This window comes from Scyliorhinus canicula, chromosome 1, assembly GCF_902713615.1.
Source record: "Scyliorhinus canicula chromosome 1, sScyCan1.1, whole genome shotgun sequence".
NCBI lineage: Eukaryota > Metazoa > Chordata > Chondrichthyes > Carcharhiniformes > Scyliorhinidae > Scyliorhinus > Scyliorhinus canicula.
In genome coordinates, this window is record NC_052146.1 from 5372863 (window position 1) to 5392994 (window position 20132).

Consider the following 20132-nt stretch of genomic DNA (forward strand, 5'->3'; position numbering starts at 1 on the left):
ATAATCCTACTAATAAAGATTATTATTGTTAAGGTGGGGGCCACGTAGTATTAAGGGGAAAAGTTGATGTTGGATGTTTTTCAGACTGTGAGGTGCTTTGCTGTGATATTCCACAAGGGTCCGTTTTGGATGCAAAACATTTTGCAATTTCATCCAGTCTCGGATATTGGGATCAGCATTATAAAGTTTGCAGATGACATTAAACTTGGCAAAGTGGTAGGTAGTGATGAGGATGGTTATCAGTTGCAGGATGGTGAAATGGGCAGATGGAGTACAATGTGGAGAATTGTGAAGTGAGATACAGATATAACATAGAAAGTCAATATATTATTAAATGGAACAATTTTGTAAAGTAGTTGAGCAGTGGGATCTTGATGTTCAGCTACAGAAATTCTCATGGGTGGCATTCAAGGCAATGTTATGGACAGGAGGGTGGTTAAATTAAATAGAATTAATTTCTCTTCTCGCCACCCATTTCTCACCATCCAGACTTAAGCAGAAATACATTTTGATTTGCTTCTCCCATTATAAGCAGTGGCATATTTTCTAATCCCTCTGTTTTGGTGTGATCCAGGTTCTGGTAATAACCCCACAAATAACTTGAGATGGGATGAACTTAGAGGGTTAGTTATTTGCACGCACTGAAACGTGGGGTGAGAGGGATTGCAACATTGCCTCCTTTATGTTCATACAGTAAAACATAGAAAATAGAAGTAGGAGAGGACCTCCCCCCACCCGATCCCTTTAGCCCCAGGAGCTGTATCTAATTTCTTCTTGAAATTACACAACGTTTTGGCTTCAACTACTTTCTGTGGTAGCGAATTCCACAGATTCACCACTCTCTGGGTGAAGACATTTCTCCTTACCTCAAAAAGGTTTACCCCTTATCCTCAAACTATGACCCCTAGTTCTGGACTCTTTCTCTCTCTTCCCCCCCCCCCCCCCCCCCCCACCATCAGGAAAATTCTTTCTGAATCTACCCTGTCTAATCCTGTTAGAATTCTATGTTTCTATGAGCTGCCCCCTCACTCTTCGAAACTCCAATGAATATAATCTTAACCGATTTAGTCCCTCCTCATATAACAGTCCCGCCATCCCAGGAATCAACCTGGTAAACTTTTGCTGCACTCCCTCCATAGCAAGAACATCCTTCCTCGGGTAAGGACACCAAAGTCATCAAGAACCTGACTTCTATCTAAGCGGCAGCTGCATCAGACACCACCCTATAGCTACCTATCTCGGTGTCGTTTTGGACTGCACACTGACCTTTAAGCCACACCTCCAGAAAAACTCAGCTAAACTGAAGACTTGCAACAAATTAGCAGGAACTTCTTGGGGAGCCAACACCAGAACTTTTAAGAACCTCCTCTTTGGCACTCTGCTACTCCGTAGCTGCTGTCTGGAAGAACTCTGGTAAGATGTCCAGTTGAGTGAGACCATGAGGAACATCTCAGGAGTAACCTGGTCAACAGACACAAAATGACAACCTGTGCTCTGCAACATTGTCATCATAAATTTATTATGAAGCTAGCACAGCACGATTGTGAGAAAGTGCACAAAAATCCAGATCTACCACTGATAGAAGATATCACCCACCCCACCCAGCAAACGCTTCATGTCAAGGTGACCAACCGGGACAATTCAATAAAAATCCGGAATTAAAAGTCTAACGATGACCATTGTGGATGGTCGGAATAATCCATCTGGTTCACTAATGTCCGTAAGGGAAGGAAATCTTCCTTACCTGGTCTGGCCTATATTTGACTCCAGACCCACAGCAATGTGGTTGACTCTTAACTGCCTCTCAAGAGCAATTAGGGATGGGCAATAAATGCTGTCACAGCCTGCGATGCCCACTTGCTATGAATGAATAAAAAAAGTGTAACAATCCTTCAGTAGATCACTGGTTTTTGTAAGAGAGACAAAGAAAAGAAAGATTTAAAGTGCATTGACCAAATAGGAAAGAAATGGTATTTCACATGGGTTTCAAAGTCCAGAATCAAAATCCAGTGAAGTATTATCCTTCACAGGTTGTTGGGTGGCCGTATAATTCACTCTTCTGGTGGTATTGACATCACATAATAATAATCTTTATTAGTGTCACAAATAGGCTTACATTAACACTGCAATGAAGTTACTGTGAAAATCCCCTAGTCGCCACATTCTGGCGTCTGTTCGGGTACACAGAGGGAGAATTCAAAATGTCCAATTCACCTAACAGCACGTCTTTCAGGACTTGTGGGAGGAAACCGGAGCACCCGGAGGCAACCCACGCAGACATGGGGAGAACGTGCAGACTCCGCACAGATAGTGCGGTTGATGGGATAGGTATGCAAAAGGTAAATCAGTCTTGCAGACAACGGTACAGAATTTTCAATAGTAGCCGTGTGGATGGGGGCCATGCGTCCAAACCTGGGCAGAGCCCTTTTTCTATGAGGTTGCTTGTAGGATGGTGAGTTTGCAGTTCCGCAAAGCATTATTACTGGTTCCACAAACCATGCCATGTGATTCCTATCTTGCTACGTTGTCTTTGGCAAGGGATTGTGTATTTCTTTGTTTTAGCAGACAAGTAAGACTTCGGCCGGCTAACCTGGGTTATGGGTGGCGGTAGCACAGTGGTTGGCACTTGCTTCACAGCACCACGATCCCGGGTTCGATTTCCGGCTTGGGTCACTGTCACGGAGGGACAATTCAGATGGTCCAATTCACCTAACGGCACGTCTTTCGGGTCTTATGGGAGGAAACCGGAGCTCCCGGAGGAAACCCATGCAGACACTGAGATAATGTGCAGACTCCGCAAGCCCAAGCCTGGAATCGAACCCGGGACCCTGGCGCTGTGAAGCAGCAGTGCTAACCACTGTGCTACCGTGCCGCCGCTAGAGAGTGAGGTCTTGTAGCAAGTTGGGGTGGATCAAAAAGCTATGGGTTCATTGGATTTATAAATAAAGGGACGGAATATAAAAGCATAGAGATTATCCTAGAACTTTAAAAATTATGGCTTAAGCCTCAACTGGAGCATTATGGACAATGCTGGGCACCACGCTTCAACAAAGATGTAAAGACCTTAGAAAGGGTACAGAGGAGGTTTACCAGGGCTGCTACTGGGGATGAGGGACTTTAGTCATGAGAAGAGGTAGGGAAAGTTAGAACCATTTGCCTTGGGACAGAGATGAAGAGGTGGCCAAAGAGCATTGAAGATGAGGATAGATTTTGACAAGGTGGCAATAATTATTTCCTCTGGCGAGTGAGTCATTAATCTGAGGTCATAGATTTAAAATCATTGGCAAAAGACCTAGCAGAAAAATGAAGAGAAGTATTTCCACTGAGAGCTGCTGGAATGCTCTGCCTGTGAAAGGTGGTTAAAAACTGATTCCATCAGTAACTTTAAAAGAAAGTTGGATAGGTACTGGAGGATGAGAAAGTAACAAGGTTATGGAGAAAAGATGGAGATGTGGAACTTAGCACAAGTGCTTATTGCTGGAAATAGTATGGCATGATTGCCTGAATGGCCTCCTAAGATGTAAGGTTCTATGATTCTATGTTCATTAGAAAAATGCTTTAAATCGTAATGTAATTTTCATAAATGGTAATTAAATATTTAATAACCTTGGGTATAGATATAATTAGTGTAAATGAACCAACGTAACAGCTTTTAAAATTACTAATTTGTTTCCAGTTTATCATTTAGAAAAGAGATTCAAGTTGCAATGGACTTAATTTGTAATTGATATATGCAACCTAATGTATCAAGTTTAACTTCTGACTCCTTAATCAATATTCCAATGAGTGAAGAAAGAAGGAAACGGCTATATTTATACTGGCACCTTTCATGTCCTTGTGATGTACTGCACAGTCCAAAGGTCCTCTCTGAAGGCTATTTAATCATCGCAGATGAATAAATGGACAATTTCATTAACTGCCTCAGACTATGGATTACATTTAGTGTATTAAATGTACACTTGGTACTCTGATAAAATGGTCAAGCGGTGAGGTATTTTCAAATGAAAACTCAACTCAGCTAATTATTTGATGAGGGGCATTTTTTTAAAATTTGGAACAAGTCACTGTAGTTGTACATTGTACTGCATTGATGGTGTATTTGTACTGCATTGATGGTGTACTTTTATCTTTTGAATGACAGTTGAAAGTGACGATAATGCAGAAGAGAATGAGGAGCCATACACTGCTCCTCCTGGGCTACTTGTCCCCTCTGATGTCGAAGTTGTAAGTATCTTGCGTTTCTTGCAGTTTCACGTAAAATGTTTCTGATTGTAGCGAGGAAGTGAAGTCCATTTTTTTAATAAGAAGAAATGCTATACCTACCAATTACAAAAAGAGACATTTTCATGGGCTGTGAATTTGATTTTGAGACCCTTTTATTTGTTGGTGTACCTTAGCTCACTGGGCTAAATCGCTGGCTTTGAAAGCAGACCAAGCAGGCCAGCAGCACGGTTCGATTCCTGTACCAGCCTCCCCGGACAGGCGCCGGAATGTGGCGACTAGGGGCTTTTCACAGTAACTTCATTGAAGCCTACTCGTGACAATAAGCGATTTTCATTTCATTTCATTTAATTTTAAGTTCTTGTATAAATTTGAGGGAGAGTGCACCTGATTGGAAAATACTCAACTGTTCAGCAAGCTCTTCTGAACTGTATCCTTGAGTTTTGTGGAAAATCTAACTGATAGCACTATAGCTTGTTCGACAGTCAACACTGTGCAGAGAATTAGATTCAATAATGGTCAGTTTTCCCAGTAAAACGGTTCCCGGTGGGACAATGTTCTGATTTATTGTTCAGTGGTCTGTAGCTTAGGACTGATAATGGGCAGGTAGGGAACGACAGCATGGATTTCAGAATTATTCCAGTGTTTCAGATCATCCAGATAAAATTTTTTGCTTTTGCATCTTGTTCGTTATTGGTAAATTCATGAACGTGAGAGCCATTAAAAAATGTGATTATCGAGCTAGATATTTCACATGATTCATTGGAAGCTTGTCATTTACTCTTGAACGTTGACGATAAGGGTCTTCAGATAGCATCCTATTTCTGTGAGAGACTATAACAGGTACTTATTGGCAGTTAAATCTATTAAATTACCTTGGGTTATTGGATGTTTTGTATGTTTGTGTATTGAAACACAGGTAGAAGTTTCCTCCTCCATCTGTACTGAGGACTGCTGGGTTGCTGCTTCTAGTAGCTTGCCCATATGATTCATTCCCCCCCCACCTCCTCCCACAGGAAACCTTGTGATTACTAATACATGGTGAGCTAGACAGTCAGTTTTATTGTCTTGCCAGTTTTATTGTCTTGCTGCTCATTACCATTGTAAATGGTCCATTATCCACTGATTGGAGCAATTGAAAACAGGCTATGTCATGGATGTTGAGGTTTCTGCTCTTCGGGCATGTTAAGCTTTACTGGAAATTGGTTTGTCTAGGAACGCAAAATCTAATTTGACCTAAATACGCAATATTAGCACCAATTTTAATGATTCGAAAACTGGTGTCGCGAGCCTTTCCTTTTTGTAAAAAACAAATGCATCTTAAATTTGGGACCAATAAACCTGAGCCCTATTTCTTTCCTCTTGAAATTAGCTATATTTTGTTCCCTGTTCTAAGAGTCACTATTACTGGTAGTTAAATCATCTACATAGCTTGTATTCTTGAGTAGAGAGAATAAATATTGATGGCATGACTATTTCATGTCTAATTTTTCATAAGTCATTAACATGTTAATTTTGTTAAATGTTACATTTTATATATTAGTTATGGTTGAAGTGACTCCTCAGAGTCAGAATTTAAAAGGTCAATTCAAATGGTACTGAACCATCAGGGGCGGGATTCTCCAATCCCGTGGCAGAGTGTCCACGCCGTTGTAAACGCCATCGCATTTTACGACGAGTGAACGGCGGGCTGCTCCCACGTCTAATTGCAGCTATTGTCAACTAATGGTTGTATTCCTAACCTTGTGACTGGTCAGTAAGGCATCTGAAGATGATTGGGCTGAGGATACTTCTTTGAGAAACTCCTGCAATGGAGCTCGGCCTATGATGCCTGGTCCCTAACCACCTCCAGTATGTTCTGTTGTATGACAACAGCTACCACATGGCTTTTCAGTTTTGAACACCATTCGTTTTTGTTTTGTTTGGAGCCCTTGCTGCCACACTCAAATGCCATCTCTGTGTCTAGTCTGCTCTTAGTTGTCCAGTGGCATTTAGCTTTTGTGTATGTGTCTATATCTTTTATGGAAAAAAATGGATAAGTGAGAAAAATATAGTTATAGGAAGAGTCTTGAGACAGTGGGATTAGTTTTCAATTTCTCTGGCAAAGGGCTAGCACAGATATAATGGGCTGAAAGCTGTCAGTTCAACATTGTGGAAATACTAGAAAAGACATATGAATAGTTTAAGAGGTTTTTTAAAATGTTGGCAGCAATTTTGTTTTTCCCTTTCGTATGCTGAACATTTGTAACTGTTGAGGAAATAAGTTGGAGCTTGCATTTGCGACAAAAGCTTTAGTGTTTCAATGAAGTCAGAGCATCCTGGAGAGATTCGCAACAGAAATACAGTAGGAATGTTTAGGAACTGTGTGTGTATAATAGTGGATGCTTTTGTTCATTGTACAAAATGCATCTTACTTGAATGTGGTGCGTCCGTGTGCATTATTCTGGCAAACTATTTGGGCTGGACCATGGTGGGATATCACCAACCTTCAATTTTGTTGCAAAAATAAATAACAAGCAACATTGCCCAATCTTCGTTTGATTGGAAATGGAGAAAAAAACTGACTTGCGCGCATACTAGAAAATATATTTTGTACAGGGAGGCAATGGTGTTGTGGTATCATCACTGGACTAAATAATCCAGAGATTACCCAGGGTAATGGTCAGGGGACCCGGGTTGGAATCCCACCATGGCAGATATTGGAATTTGAATTCAATAAAAATCTGGAATATTTTCGATTGTTGTAGAACCATCTGGTTCGTTAATGCCTTTAGGAAAAGAAATCTACCACCCTTGGTTTACATGTGAGTCCAGATCCACAGCTATGTGGTTGATTCCTAAATACCCTCTAAAATGGCAATTAGAGATGGGCAATAAGTGCTCGCCCAACTGGTAATGCCCACATCCCATGCCTATTTGTGGTTGTAAAATCATCAGAAGTTTAGTGTCCCAACAATTTAACCTGTTAGTATTTTTAGATTCCAGTGCGTTGATTGTAATATGATTGTTTGAATCTCCAGTATTAAATGAACTAACCAATATGTTCAGGATTGCAACTGATAATTCTGTCATCGGTGTAAAAAAAATGAAATGAAAATTGCTTATTGTCACATTCCGGCGCCTGTTCTGGGAGGTTGGTACGGGAATTGAACCGTGCTGCTGGCCTGCCTTGGTCTGATTTAAAAGCCAGCTATTTAGTCCTGTGCTAAACCAGCCCCTGTAGGCAGAATATTTTATTTGGGTCTTCCTAGTTTTAATGCCATTGTCTTATGAATATTAGTTATGACATGTAGACATTTCTTTCTCCAGCCTGCAACATCCAAAATGCATGCCATCATTGAACGCACGGCAAAATTTGTCTGCAAGCAAGGCACGCCGTTCGAAATCATGCTTAAAGCTAAACAAGCCCGGAACTCTCAATTTGATTTTCTGCGTTTTGATCACTACCTGAATCCATACTATAAGCACATTCTCAAAACCATGAAAGATGGAAAATACGTTGTTCAGACAGAAAAAAGATTTGATGAGAAAAGGAGTAAGTTTAAATTATATCTGAGCACTATTCCTTTATTGATTCCATATGGAATTCTGCAACTTGATGAGTTTGTGTTGTGTGAAGTTGTATGGTATTGCTTGGGGAATGAATACGGTTTTCAGTGGGAGTAAAGGAGGAGACGGGATTAGCACGGCATTTATGTATGTGAATTAAGAGAGCCCAGTAAGACCTGAGGTTGGTAAATCACCAGGTTGGGACTATTCACCACCTGCCTGATGCACTGGAGCAATTCGCTGAGGTCTTTTCAACAATACCCTCCAAACCTGCGACCTCTTGTCACCTAGAGACGAACATAGTGGCTTCATGAGGACACCATCTCCAAGTTTTCCTCCGAGTAACAAACCATCCTGACTTGGGAATATGTTGGCCACCCCTTCATCATCGCTGGAACTACACCTCTAACAGCATTTCACCACATAGATTGCAGCAGTTCAAGAAGGTGGTTTGGCAGCACTGTTTTAAGGGATTGGCAATAAATTGGTCTTGCCGTGACGTCCATGAATGAATTTTTTAAAAACTGAGGACTGATAATTCAATGATAAAGCCACTGACTTTACATTTTTTCTCCAAATGAAGATATATCAAGATGTGACTGTTATCTCCTCTTTTTTTAAAAACAGTGAATTGGATAAACCAGGCAGTTTCATAGAATTTACAGGACAGAAAGAAGGAGTTAATTCGGCCCATCGAATCTGCACCGGCCCTTGGAAAGAGCACCCCATTTAAGCCCACACTTCCAGCCTATCCCAGTAACCCCACCTTACGTTTTTTTTTGGACACCTAAGGGCAATTTCAACAGATTGCTAACTGGGCTCCAAAGGAGGAGAGATTGCATGGGCTATTTTCCCTGGATTATGGAGGATTACAAGGTGATTTGATTGAGGTCTTTAGGATTTTGAGAGAATTGAGGGGATAGGTAGAGACAAAACTTTTCCAAAGGTTGGGAAGTGCAGGACAAGGGACGGAATATAAAAATGAAGAGAGTACTTCATGCAGTGGATGGTTGAAAAGATTGTAGCTCAGTTAATAGTTTCAAATCTGTCTTTGGTATCTTAAGGTAGATGAATGAAGTTGAGGTACAGAACAGGCTCGAGAGGCTGAATCACTTCCTGTTCCAGCCTGCGCAAAGCACGTTGATAGATGGAATATTTAAATAATTTGAGAAATTGGCAGGGAAATTGCATTCTGTCAGATCTTTAAGATTGTGTTTCTCCAGCAGAATGTTGCACAACTGTTGCTTTTGCCATTAAAGTTCGGTTAAGGAGGAAAAAATTTCTACCTTGGATATCACCATTGAAACGCATTTTAATCTTGTTAACAGAATCTCTCACCGAATCGGGTGACGATGATGATGACGACGACAATGATGGCTGTTATCTCCATCCTAGTCTTTTTGCTTCTAAAAGTAACTCCAGATTGGAAGAACTGACTAGGGTGAGTCCACTAGATCTGATTTTACAGTTACTTAATTTGAACACAGTGTATAATTTGACTTTCAATAAATTAAGATGGTTAAAACTCAGTTTCCAACAGTGACTGTACCCCACCCCTTGTTTATTTTGAATTTCACAGAATCACGCAATGGTTATTCCATGGAAGGTGGTCAAATGAACTTTTGTAACTGGCAGCCTCTCCGTGACCAACTAGTCCCAACCACCCCACTGTCTTTTCTCTGTAACCCCACAAATGTTTTCTCTTCAGATATCCAATTCCTTTTCAAAAGCCATAATTAAATCTGCCTTCACCAAACTCTCAGTCAGTGCCTTCCAGACTTCGAATCATAGAATCACTACAGTAGAGAAGGAGGCCATTCAGCCAATCGAGTCTGCACTGACCCTCTTAAAGAACACCCGACCTAACCCCACAACCCACTCTATCCCCGTAACTCAATAACCCTACCTAACTTTTTGAACACTTAAGGGGCAATTTAGCCTGGCTAGTCCACCTAACCTGCACATCTTTGGACTGAGAGGAGAAACCGGAACACCCGGAGAAGATCCACGTAGACACAGGGAGAATGTGCAAACTCCACACAGGCTGACCCGAGGTGGGAATCAAACCCGGGTCACTGGTGCTGTGAGGCAGCAGTGCTAATGGTGACGCCCACAAGTTCAACCACTCGCCACTGCATAAAAAAGTTTTCCCTCCTGTCAACTTTGGTTCGGTTCTCTTGCCAATCGCCTTGAATCGGTGTCCACCCATGAGAACGGTTTCTCCTTATCTTCTTTGTCCAGATTCCCCATGATTTAAACACTTGGTCAAACTTCCTCCCAACCTTAAATAAAACTATCAATGCTGGAAATAGCCCGCAGGTTGGGCAGTGTCTGGGGAGAGAAATGGTCCGGGTCTGGGCCACCTTTCATCAGAATTGAAGATAGAAATGTTAAAGTTTTAAGCCAATGAAAGGAGGGGATGGGGCAGGAATAATAAAAGGGAAGCTATGTGATAGGGTGGGGGCTGGAGAGATTAAATAACAAAGGATTTAATGGTACAACAGCCGGAGAGTAGCGATGGGTTTAGTAAAGAAACAAAGGTGGTATCCAAAAGAGGCTGAATGGCTACATCGTAACCATCTGAATGCGACATGAAGAAAAAAAACAGGACAAGACCGACCTGACCAAACAGAAAAAGGAGAAAACACAAGAAGGCAGAGGTGACCACCTTAAGTTGTTTAAACTCTATGTTGAATCCTGAAGGCTGATGAGTACCAAGTTGAAGGATAAGGTGCTGTTCCTCGAGCTTGAGTTGAGCTTTGCTGGAACGCAGTCGCAGGCCATGACAGCAAGATCACTATGGAGTCAGGTGGAAGATTAAGATGACAAGTAACCAGAAGCTTGTGGTCACGCTTGTGTATGGAACAGAGGTGTTCCACAAAGCAGCCACCCAGTCTGCGTTTGGTCTCCCCCGTGTGGAGGAGACCACATCATGAGCAATGAATGCAGTACATTAAATTGAACTAAGTACAAGTAAATCGCTGTTTCACTTGGAAAGAGTGTTTGAGGCCTTAAATGGTGAGAAAGGACAGCTACTGCACTTGCATGGAAAGGCGAGGTAAAGGAAGAGAGGGATGCGTGTGGAAAATGATAAGCAAACTAGAACACTAAAGCGACAAGTATGCCAACTTCCTTCAGGTACACTAAATGCATCACATTGACCTGTTGGGGTGCAAAGCATTGATTTAATACTGGCCATGTCCTCTTCCTCCATGTGTAAATCCCGTTTTTGGTTCCTAATTGATCCCACCTGCTTTCCTAGCATTTTACTTTTTATATATCTATGAGACTTCTAGATTAGCAAACTGTCTCTTTTGCCTCTCATTTCTTGTTTCATATCCCGTTAACTTTCCTATGTCCAGCCAGCCTAACATCTGCCAGATGCAGTCTTTTTCTGCTTCACCTTATGCTATCTTGTCATCCATGAAGCTCTGGTTTTGATCCTCCTTCCTGGGAATGTACCTGAACTATCTACACTCACGGCAGCCCAGTGATAAATTGCAGTTTTGCCAGCTAATCTTTGATTCCAGTGTACTTGCACAATTTCTGTTCTCACCTTGCTATAGAATTTACAATGCAGAAGGAGGCTATTTTGCCCATCAAGCCTATGCAGAACCTTGGAAAGAGCATCCTACTGAAGCCCAAGCCTGCAACCCAGTAACCCCACCAACCTTTTGGAAACTATGGGGCAATTTAGCATGGCCAATCCACCTATCTTTGGATATCCATCTTTGGAATGTGGGAGGAAACCTGTGCACCCGGAGGAAACCCACGCAGGCATGGGGAGGAAGTGCAGACTTTGCACAGACAGTCACCCGAGGCCGGAATTGAACCCAGGAGCTGTGATGCAGCAGTGCTAACCACTGTGCCGTCCCAAAGTTGGCCCTCCTGCAATTAATCATTTTTGCTCTGTATTATTCCTTATCCTTTTTCATAACTAATCTAAACCGTATGATTCTGTGATTATTGTTCCCCATTTGATCTCCTGTTGATACTTAACCAAGCCCATTCCCCAGAACCAGATTCAGCAATACCTCTTTACTGTTTTGAGTCAGAAAACATCTAGAAAGTTTTCTTGAACTCACCTAAGTAACTGTCCACCTCTTGCCATTTACACTATTAATTTATGGTCTGAGCTGAAGTCTAGCACCTGGCAAATGTGATCTAATCCAAGTGGACCATTGTACATTGTTTGAGTAAGATAACAAAAGTCAAAACCTGTTTACAGTAGTTTGCAAAACAAATTGGTATATCTGTGGCCCAAAATGCTGGTTACCAGCATTGTGATTAATGCTTTATTTATTCTAGCCTCTGAAAGTAATGGATCCAGACCACCCTCTTGCAGCGTTAGTACGTAAAGTGAAAGCAGATGCCAAAAATCTACAAAAACAGCAAGAATCTGACAGTTCGGAAGCAGTAGTGGGCACAGTAGAATACACTGCTGCGGATTGTAAGTATGGAGAAAAGGGCTATTTCTGAAACTAAATTTGATGCCAATTTAATAGATTTATTTTCTTCATCCATTTTTCTGCCACCATATCTTAAAGACATTTATTCATGTGTAAGCCTGTTGCATACGTGTTGGCAAGTAATTCCTTTTTTAATGGGATCATTCTCCAAGATGTGAATATCTCTGATAAGTTCAGTATTTAACACCACCTCTGGCAACTCTGGAGAAGAGGGGTCTGCGTTGTGAAGGTAATTCATACCGCTGTTGCATAAGGAGTTCCAGGATTTCGACCCAGCTACAATAATAATCACTTATTGTCACAAGTAGGCTTCAATGAAGTTAATGTGAAAAGCCCCGAGTCGCCACATTCCGGCACCTGTTCGGGGAGGCCGCTACGGAATTGAACCCGCGCTGCTGGCCTTGTTCTGCATTAAAAGCCAGCTGTTTAGCCCACTGCACTAAACCACAATGAAGGAATGGTAATTTTTTTTCCAATAATTCAGAGTTCCCAATTATGTTTTTTTCCATCTAACCTGCACATCTTGGGGTTGTGGGGTTGAAACCCCGACGACACTGAGAGAATATGCAAACTCCACACAGTAACATAGAACATAGAACAGTACAGCACAGAACAGGCCCTTCGGCCCTCAATGTTGTGCCGAGCCATGATCACCCTACTCAAACCCACGTATCCACCCTATACCCGTAACCCAACAACCCCCCCCCTTAACCTTACTTTTATTAGGACACTACGGGCAATTTAGCATGGCCAATCCACCTAACCCGCACATCTTTGGACTGTGGAAGGAAACCGGAGCACCCGGAAGAAACCCACGCACACAGTGGGAGGACGTGCAGACTCCACACAGACAGTGACCCAGCCGGGAATCGAACCTGGGACCCTGGAGCTGTGAAGCATTTATGCTAACCACCATGCTACCCTGCTGCCCCACAAGTAGGCTTCAATGAAGTTAATGTGAAAAGCCCCGAGCCGCCTGTAACATAGTGGTGAGCACTGTGGCTTCACAGCGCCAGAGTCCCAGGTTCCATTCCCGGCGTGGGTCACTGTCTGTGCGGCGTTTGCACGTTCTCCCCGTGTCTGCGTGGGTTTCATCCGGGTGCTCCGGTTTCCTCGCAGTCCAAAGATGTGCGGGGTTAGATGGATTGGCCACGATAAACTGCTCTTAGTGTTCATAAAAGTTAGGTTAGGTTACTGGGTTGGATTGGATTGGATTTGTTTATTGCCACGTATACCAAGGTACAGTGAAAATATTTTTCTGCGAGCAGCTCAACAGGTCATTAAGTACATGGGAAGAAAAGGGAATAAAAGAAAATACATAATAGGGCAACGCAAGGTATACAATATAACTACATAAACACCGGCATCAGATGAAGCATACAAGGTGAAGTGTTAATGAGGTCAGTCCATAAGAGGGTCATTTAGGAGTCTGGTAACAGCGGGGAAGAAGCTGTTTTTGAGTCTGTTCGTGCGTGTTCTCAGACTTCTGTATCTCCTGCCCAATGGAAGAAGTTGGAAGAGTGAGTAAGCCGGGTGGGAGGGGTCTTTGATTATGCTGCCCGCTTTCCCCAGGCAGCGGGAGGTGTAAATGGAGTCAATGGCGATGGGAGGCAGGTTTGTGTGATGGACTGGGCAGTGTTCACAACTCTCCGAAGTTTCTTGCGGTCCTGGGCCGAGCAGTTGCCATACCAGGCTGTGATGCAGCCAGATAGGATGCTTTCTATGGTGCATCTGTAAAAGTTGGTAAGGGTTAATGTGGACATGCCAAATTTCCTTAGTTTCCTGAGGAAGTATAGGCGCTGTTGTGCTTTCTTGGTGGTAGTGTCGCGTGGGTGGACCAGGACAGATTTTTGGAGATGTGCACCCTTAGGAATTTGAAACTGCTAACCATCTCCACCTCGGCCCCGTTGATGCTGACAGGGGTGTGTACAGTACTTTGCTTCCTGAAGTCAATGACCAGTTCTTTAGTTTTGCTGGCATTGAGGGAGAGATTGTTGTCTCTGCACCATTCCACTAGGTTCTCTATCTCCCTCCTTTATTCTGACTCGTCGTTATTCGAGATCCGGCCCACTATGGTCGTATCGTCAGCAAACTTGTAGATGGAGTTGGAACCAAATTTTGCCAGGCAGTCGTGTGTGTACAGGGAGTAGAGTAGGGGGCTAAGTGCGCAGCCTTGCGGGGCACCGGTATTGAGGACTATTGTGGAGGAGGTGTTGGTGTTCATTCTTACTGATTCCTTACTCATTCTTACTCATTCCTTCACCTGAGGAAGGAGCCGCGCTCCGAAAGCTCGTGTTTGAATCAAACCTGTTGGACTTTAACCTGGTGTTGTAAGACTTCTTACTGTTCATTCTTACTGATTTTGGTCTGTTGGTCAGAAAGTCGAGGATCCAGTAGCAGAGTGGAGAGCCAAGTCCTAGGTTTTGGAGCTTTGATATGAGCTTGGCTGGGATTATGGTGTTGAAGGAGGAGCTGTAGTCAATAAATAGGAGTCTGTTGTAGGGGTCCTTGCTGTCGAGATGCTCTACGGATGAGTTTGGGCCAGGGAAATGGCGTCTGCTGTGGACCGGTTGCGAAGGTTTCTGAATTGCAGTGGATCAAGGTGTTCTGGGAGTGTGGAGGTGATGCGCTTCATGATCAACCTCTCGAAGCACTTCATTACGACTAAAGTCAGGGCCACGTTGCCTGGTTCTTCTTTGGCACCAGTATAATGGTGGTCTTCTTGAAGCAGGTGGGGACCTCGGAGTGGAGGTCTGCAGAATCCCAGGTTCCATTTCCGGCTTGGGTCACTGTCTGTGCGGAGAGGTTAAAGATGTCCGTGAAAACCTCTGCCAGCTGGTCCGCGCAGGCTCTGAGTGCACGACCAGGAATCCTGTCCGGGCCTGTCGCCTTCGAGGGTTCACTTTCAGGAAGGCCGATCTGACTTTGGAAGCTGTGATGGTGGGTTTGGGTGAGTTATGGGCTGCTGGGGCACTCGATAGCGGATTGTTGGTTACCTGCTCGAATCGAGCATAGAATGCATTGAGTTCATCGGGGAGGGGTGCGCTGCTGCCAGAGATACTGCTCGGCTTCACTTTGTAGTCCGTTATGTTGTTTAGTCCTTGCCACAATCGCCGAGTGTCTTGTCTTGACTAGCTTGGGTTGATATTCTCTCTTGATATTCTCTTGGCATTTCGGGTGGCTTTGCGGAGGCCGTACCTGGATTTCTTATATAGGTCAGGGTCGTCTGACTTGAACCCCTCAGATCTGTCCTTCAGTAGGGAATCAATCTCGTGATTGAGCCATGGTTTCCGGTTGGTGAACGTATGTATTGCTTTCTTTGGCACGCAGTCGTCCAGACATTTGCTGATGAAGTCTGTGATGGTGGTGGCATACTCATTTAAGTTGGTGGCTGAGTTCTTAAATATGGACCAGTTCACTGTCTCTAAGCAGTCACGTAAGAGCTCTTCTGTTTCCTCGGACCAGCACTGCACAACCTTCTTAGCTGGGTTCTCCCGCTTGAGTTTCTGCTTGTTTGCGGGGAGAAGGAGCACCGTCTTATTGTCTGATTTCCCAAAGTGCGGTCGGGGGATGGAACGGTAGGTGCCCTTGATTTTTGAGTAGCAGTGGTCAAGAGTGTTGTTGCCCCTGGTGGGACAGGAGATGTGCAGGTGGAATTTTATACGGATAGGGTGGAGGTGTTGGCTTGGGTGGGGAGCTCTTTCCAAGGGCCGGTGCAGACCGAATGGCCTCCTTCTGCATTGTAAATTTTTATGATTTTACGAACAGTGGCCCGGGGCTGGGATTGAATCCTCAGCGCCATAGGGAGCAATGCTGAATGCCACCGTGCAGCCCTAGGAATGATATCTGTTCAGATCAAGATAGTGTGTTACCTAGAAGGGACATGATACTGCCATGCAAATGCCCACTCACTCAGCCTGTCCAAATCCTACTCAACTATTTCTACATCCTCTTCACAGTTTACCCTGCCACCCAATTTTTTAGCGTCTGCAAATCTGGAGATAATACATTTATTTCCCTTGTCCCAAGTCATTAATATATAAGGTGAACAGTTGGGGTCCTGGCACAGATCCCTGCGGTACCCACAAGTCACTCCTGCCAATCAGAAAAAGGCCTTGGATCCCATTGGCTCCCACCTTTTGAACCAGCCTTCCGTGTGGGACCTTGTCACAGGCCTTACTGAAGTCCATGTAAACCACATCAACCGCACTACCCTCATCAATATATTTAGTTACCTTCAAAAATCTCAATTAACTTAGTTAGACAGGATCTCCCACCAACAAATCCGTGGTGACTATCCCTGGTCAATCCCTGCCTTTCCAAGTGTTGATTAATCCTGTCCCTAAGAATTGTTTCCAATAATTTCTCTACCATTAATGTTGGATTAACTGGCCTGTAATTACCAGGTTTACCCTTGCTGCCCATCTTGGTTCATGCATTTCATTATATCACTGCTCTATCTGGCAGACCATTGCATGTGCCAATCACTCTTTGTATGAACTTCATGAGAACTGTCCGCAGATTGTTGTAGATTAGTTTGAACACTTGTCCTACTCCGATTTTTTAGTTTTAAGCTACTTTCTGGATTTAAGTTTTCCATACTTGTTACCTTCTATGCTTCAGTAAGATCGCACTATCAGCGTGCTTTGTCGCCTGCAAAACCCAAGTTCCTAAAGCCTTCCTCCGAAATCTCAACTCTCTGCATGTGTCCAGAGTTATGTTGTCTCTGACCAGCACTGAACTGAACACTCAGCATCCAGTCTGACTGGAGTACTCTGCACTTGCTCAAGCTGATCAAAACTCTGCACATCTCAACAGTATTCAGCCCAGTTCAGCTTTGTTTAACGCATACTGTCAATTACCAGGTCTACCAAAACCTTTATTCACAAACTTTCCTCATTGGCGCCCCCAATAATCTCCACTGACTTTTACTCTTATTGTTTGGGTTATGCTCCGTTTGCTCCGTTGATTTCTTCTCTGCGTGTTTTGGCACGTTGACTGTCAAGTCAACCAAGATTCATGGGGTCTCTTAACTTCTGTACTTTCCATTTGTATTTGTGTTAAATTTGTTTGACCTTCCACTGTGCACTTGTATACTTTTTCCAACTCATTTTCTAATTTCCGAGCTGTCTCCTCTGAATCCACTGCTCCTCCAGGTTTGGAGTAACTGCATACTTGATGGCAACACAATTTTGTATTGATGAGCGTACAACGTCCTATTGCACATTAGGAAGGAATAATAAGTCTGAGGGAAAAAGCTTGGGAAGGTGAATACAATAATAATTTTTATTGTCACAAGTAGGACTTGCATACGTTGCATGTCAATACACTTAGTGTATTGCAGTTGTAGTTTTTGTGCACCAAGTTTTTTAAAATTCATTTACGGGATGTGGGTGTTGTTGGTTAGGCCAGCATTTATTGCCCATCCCTAGTTGTCCTTCAGAAGGTGGTGGTGAGTTGCCTTCTTGAACTGCTGCAGTCCTTCAGGTGTAGGTGCACCCACTGTGCTGTTAGGGAGAGATTTCCAAGATTTTCTCCCAGCAACAGCAAAGGAACGGCGATATATTCCAAGTCAAGGTGGTGACTGACTTGGAGGGGAACCTCCAGGTGGTGGGGTTCCCAGATATCTGCTGCTCTTGTCCTTCTGGATGGTAGTGGTCGTGGGTTTGGAAGGTGCTGCCTAAGGAACCTTGGTGAGTTTCTGCAGTGCATCTTGTAGATGGTGCACACGGCTGCCACTGTTCAATGGTGGTGGAGGGATTGAATATTTGTGGAAGGAGGAGCAATCAAGTGGCTGCTTTGTCCTGGATGGTGTGGAGCTTCTTGAGTGTTGTTGGAGCTGTACTCATCCGGGCAGGTGGAGAGTATTCCATTACACTTCTGACTTGTGCCCTGTAGTTGATTGACAGGCTTTGAGGGGTCAGGAGGTGAGTTACTCGCCATAGGACTCTTAGCCTTTGACCTGCCCGGGCAGTCAAAGTATTACATGTCTAGTCTAGTTCAGTTTCAGATTAATGGTAACCCCCAGGATGTTGATTGTGGGGGATTCAGCGATGGTAATGCTATTGAAGTCAAGTTGTGTGCCAGCCACTGTCTACCCATAGAAATTTACAGCACATCGTGCCTGTGTTCAATTTTTACTGGAGCAATTGGAAACTACTGCTAGTGCTACATCCCTTACACCTCCTGGTTTATCATCATAGAACTAGCGAGTTTTATCATAGAATCTGTACAGTGCAGAAGGAGGCCATTCGGCCCATCACATCTACTGACCCTCCGAAAGAGTGCCCCATCCTGGCCCAAGCTCTGCCCTATCCCCATAACCCCACCTCAACGTTTGGACACAAAGGGACAATTTATCATGGCCAATCCACAGTCATGATCTCCCACAGTCCACATCTTTGGACTGTGGGAAGAAACCTGAACACCTGGAGGAAACCTACACATGCACGGGAAGAATGTACAAGCTCCACACAGACAGTTGCCCAAGGTTGGAATTGAACCCGGGTCCCTGGCGCTGTGAGGCAGCAGTGCAGCCCCATGGTCCTCTGCTTATATTTATGGTGAGCAAAATAAGTTTGAAATAATTTAATGGGAGATTCTTTATTATGAGCTGTATTAGATAGATTTTCATTGGTGGGAATGGTGAATTGTCTCACTCTCTTTTTAAACCTATCCTGCCTTTTTAAGCCTTTTATGTGCTATATTCCTGGGTTCCAAAGAAGGTTGAATATGGAAGATCCTAGGTGTGAATCAACTTTGTTTTTACATCATCAAAAATCACTTAGTGATCTAAATATCTAAGGAAATCAGCCAAGAGAGTGTTAGTGTTACTAATATTAAAATATTTACTCTGCTAAACATTCCGTAGAACTTGGAACATGTCATTTAAGTAATAATTGTTGGGAATAGATTAGCTTTTGATAAACTGCGTTTGTATCAATATTAACATTTGGAGTGGGAAGATTTAAATGCGTAATCTCTGTTGCAGCTGTTTGTGCTTTTGGTATGCAAGATGGATGGTGATCTTTCTCCCTCAGCAAAAGTAGTAGGTTTTCCACCCTTAGTATTGACCTGCTTTTGACCCCTAACAATTAGTGATGCTTTAAATAGGATTATAAGGCTTTTAGTTAATACTCAGCTTCAATTATTGACCCATTACAAATGTTCTGTGTCTCGGCTTTGAATCTCTAAGGCTATGGATGTATATTGGTATACGGTAATGCAATATTCTGTCTGGATTATATTTACCTAGAATGTAGGGTATTGATCTTATCATCATGATTGTTTTCATGTCTTCCAGTTGTTTAGGATAGGTATGTTATAATACAAAGAAAGCAGCGGCAGGGGAATACTCTGCCTTGTGGAGCAGAGGTGGGGAGGAGGGTGGGGGGGAGCATGAGTGTTAAAGTTTAGATTCTCGTAGTCTTGCCCTGTAAATTGATCTGGGATCGGAATGTCCTCCACCACCCCACCTGATTAAGTTAACAAATGTAAGCTTTTTATTAGAATTGATTGTTGCTTCGAAACAAAATTGACAGCAACTTGATGAACAAATGCATTCCACTCCAGGCGTAATGAGGTTTGATCCTTAGTCATCCTTTGACACTGCAGTCAGGCAATTCAGTTAGTAAAGCCAAAAAGACTAGTTGAGTGAAGATGCAATCCATCTTGTAGTACTTGGATAGATAATCAGCATTGATTTAATGAGGAAATTTGCATCAAGTGAATTGTTTCGGAGCTGTAGTTGAATCCTGACAAGTGAAAGACTTAATTTATCAAAAATTGATTTAGGATTATGGTAGGATTTTTTAAAAACAAGTTTAGTTTGCTAACATTTTTAGATGTAACAGATCTAATAGTGTATTTCGGTGATTTTAGCATTGCAGTCTA

General features: G+C 43.2%; 1 protein-coding gene across 3 annotated transcripts in view; it reads left to right on the forward strand.

The window, feature by feature from the left end:
• LOC119969233 (splicing factor SWAP) overlaps window positions 1–20132 on the forward strand; it is a 152004-nt gene that overhangs the window by 13128 nt on the left and 118744 nt on the right. For all 3 annotated transcript variants that reach the window (XM_038802691.1, XM_038802600.1, XM_038802783.1), the window contains exons 4-7: window positions 4142–4224; window positions 7531–7756; window positions 9099–9211; window positions 12079–12220. In XM_038802691.1, the coding sequence (XP_038658619.1) occupies window positions 4142–4224; window positions 7531–7756; window positions 9099–9211; window positions 12079–12220 (564 nt within the window). The remainder of the gene's footprint in view (window positions 1–4141; window positions 4225–7530; window positions 7757–9098; window positions 9212–12078; window positions 12221–20132) is intronic.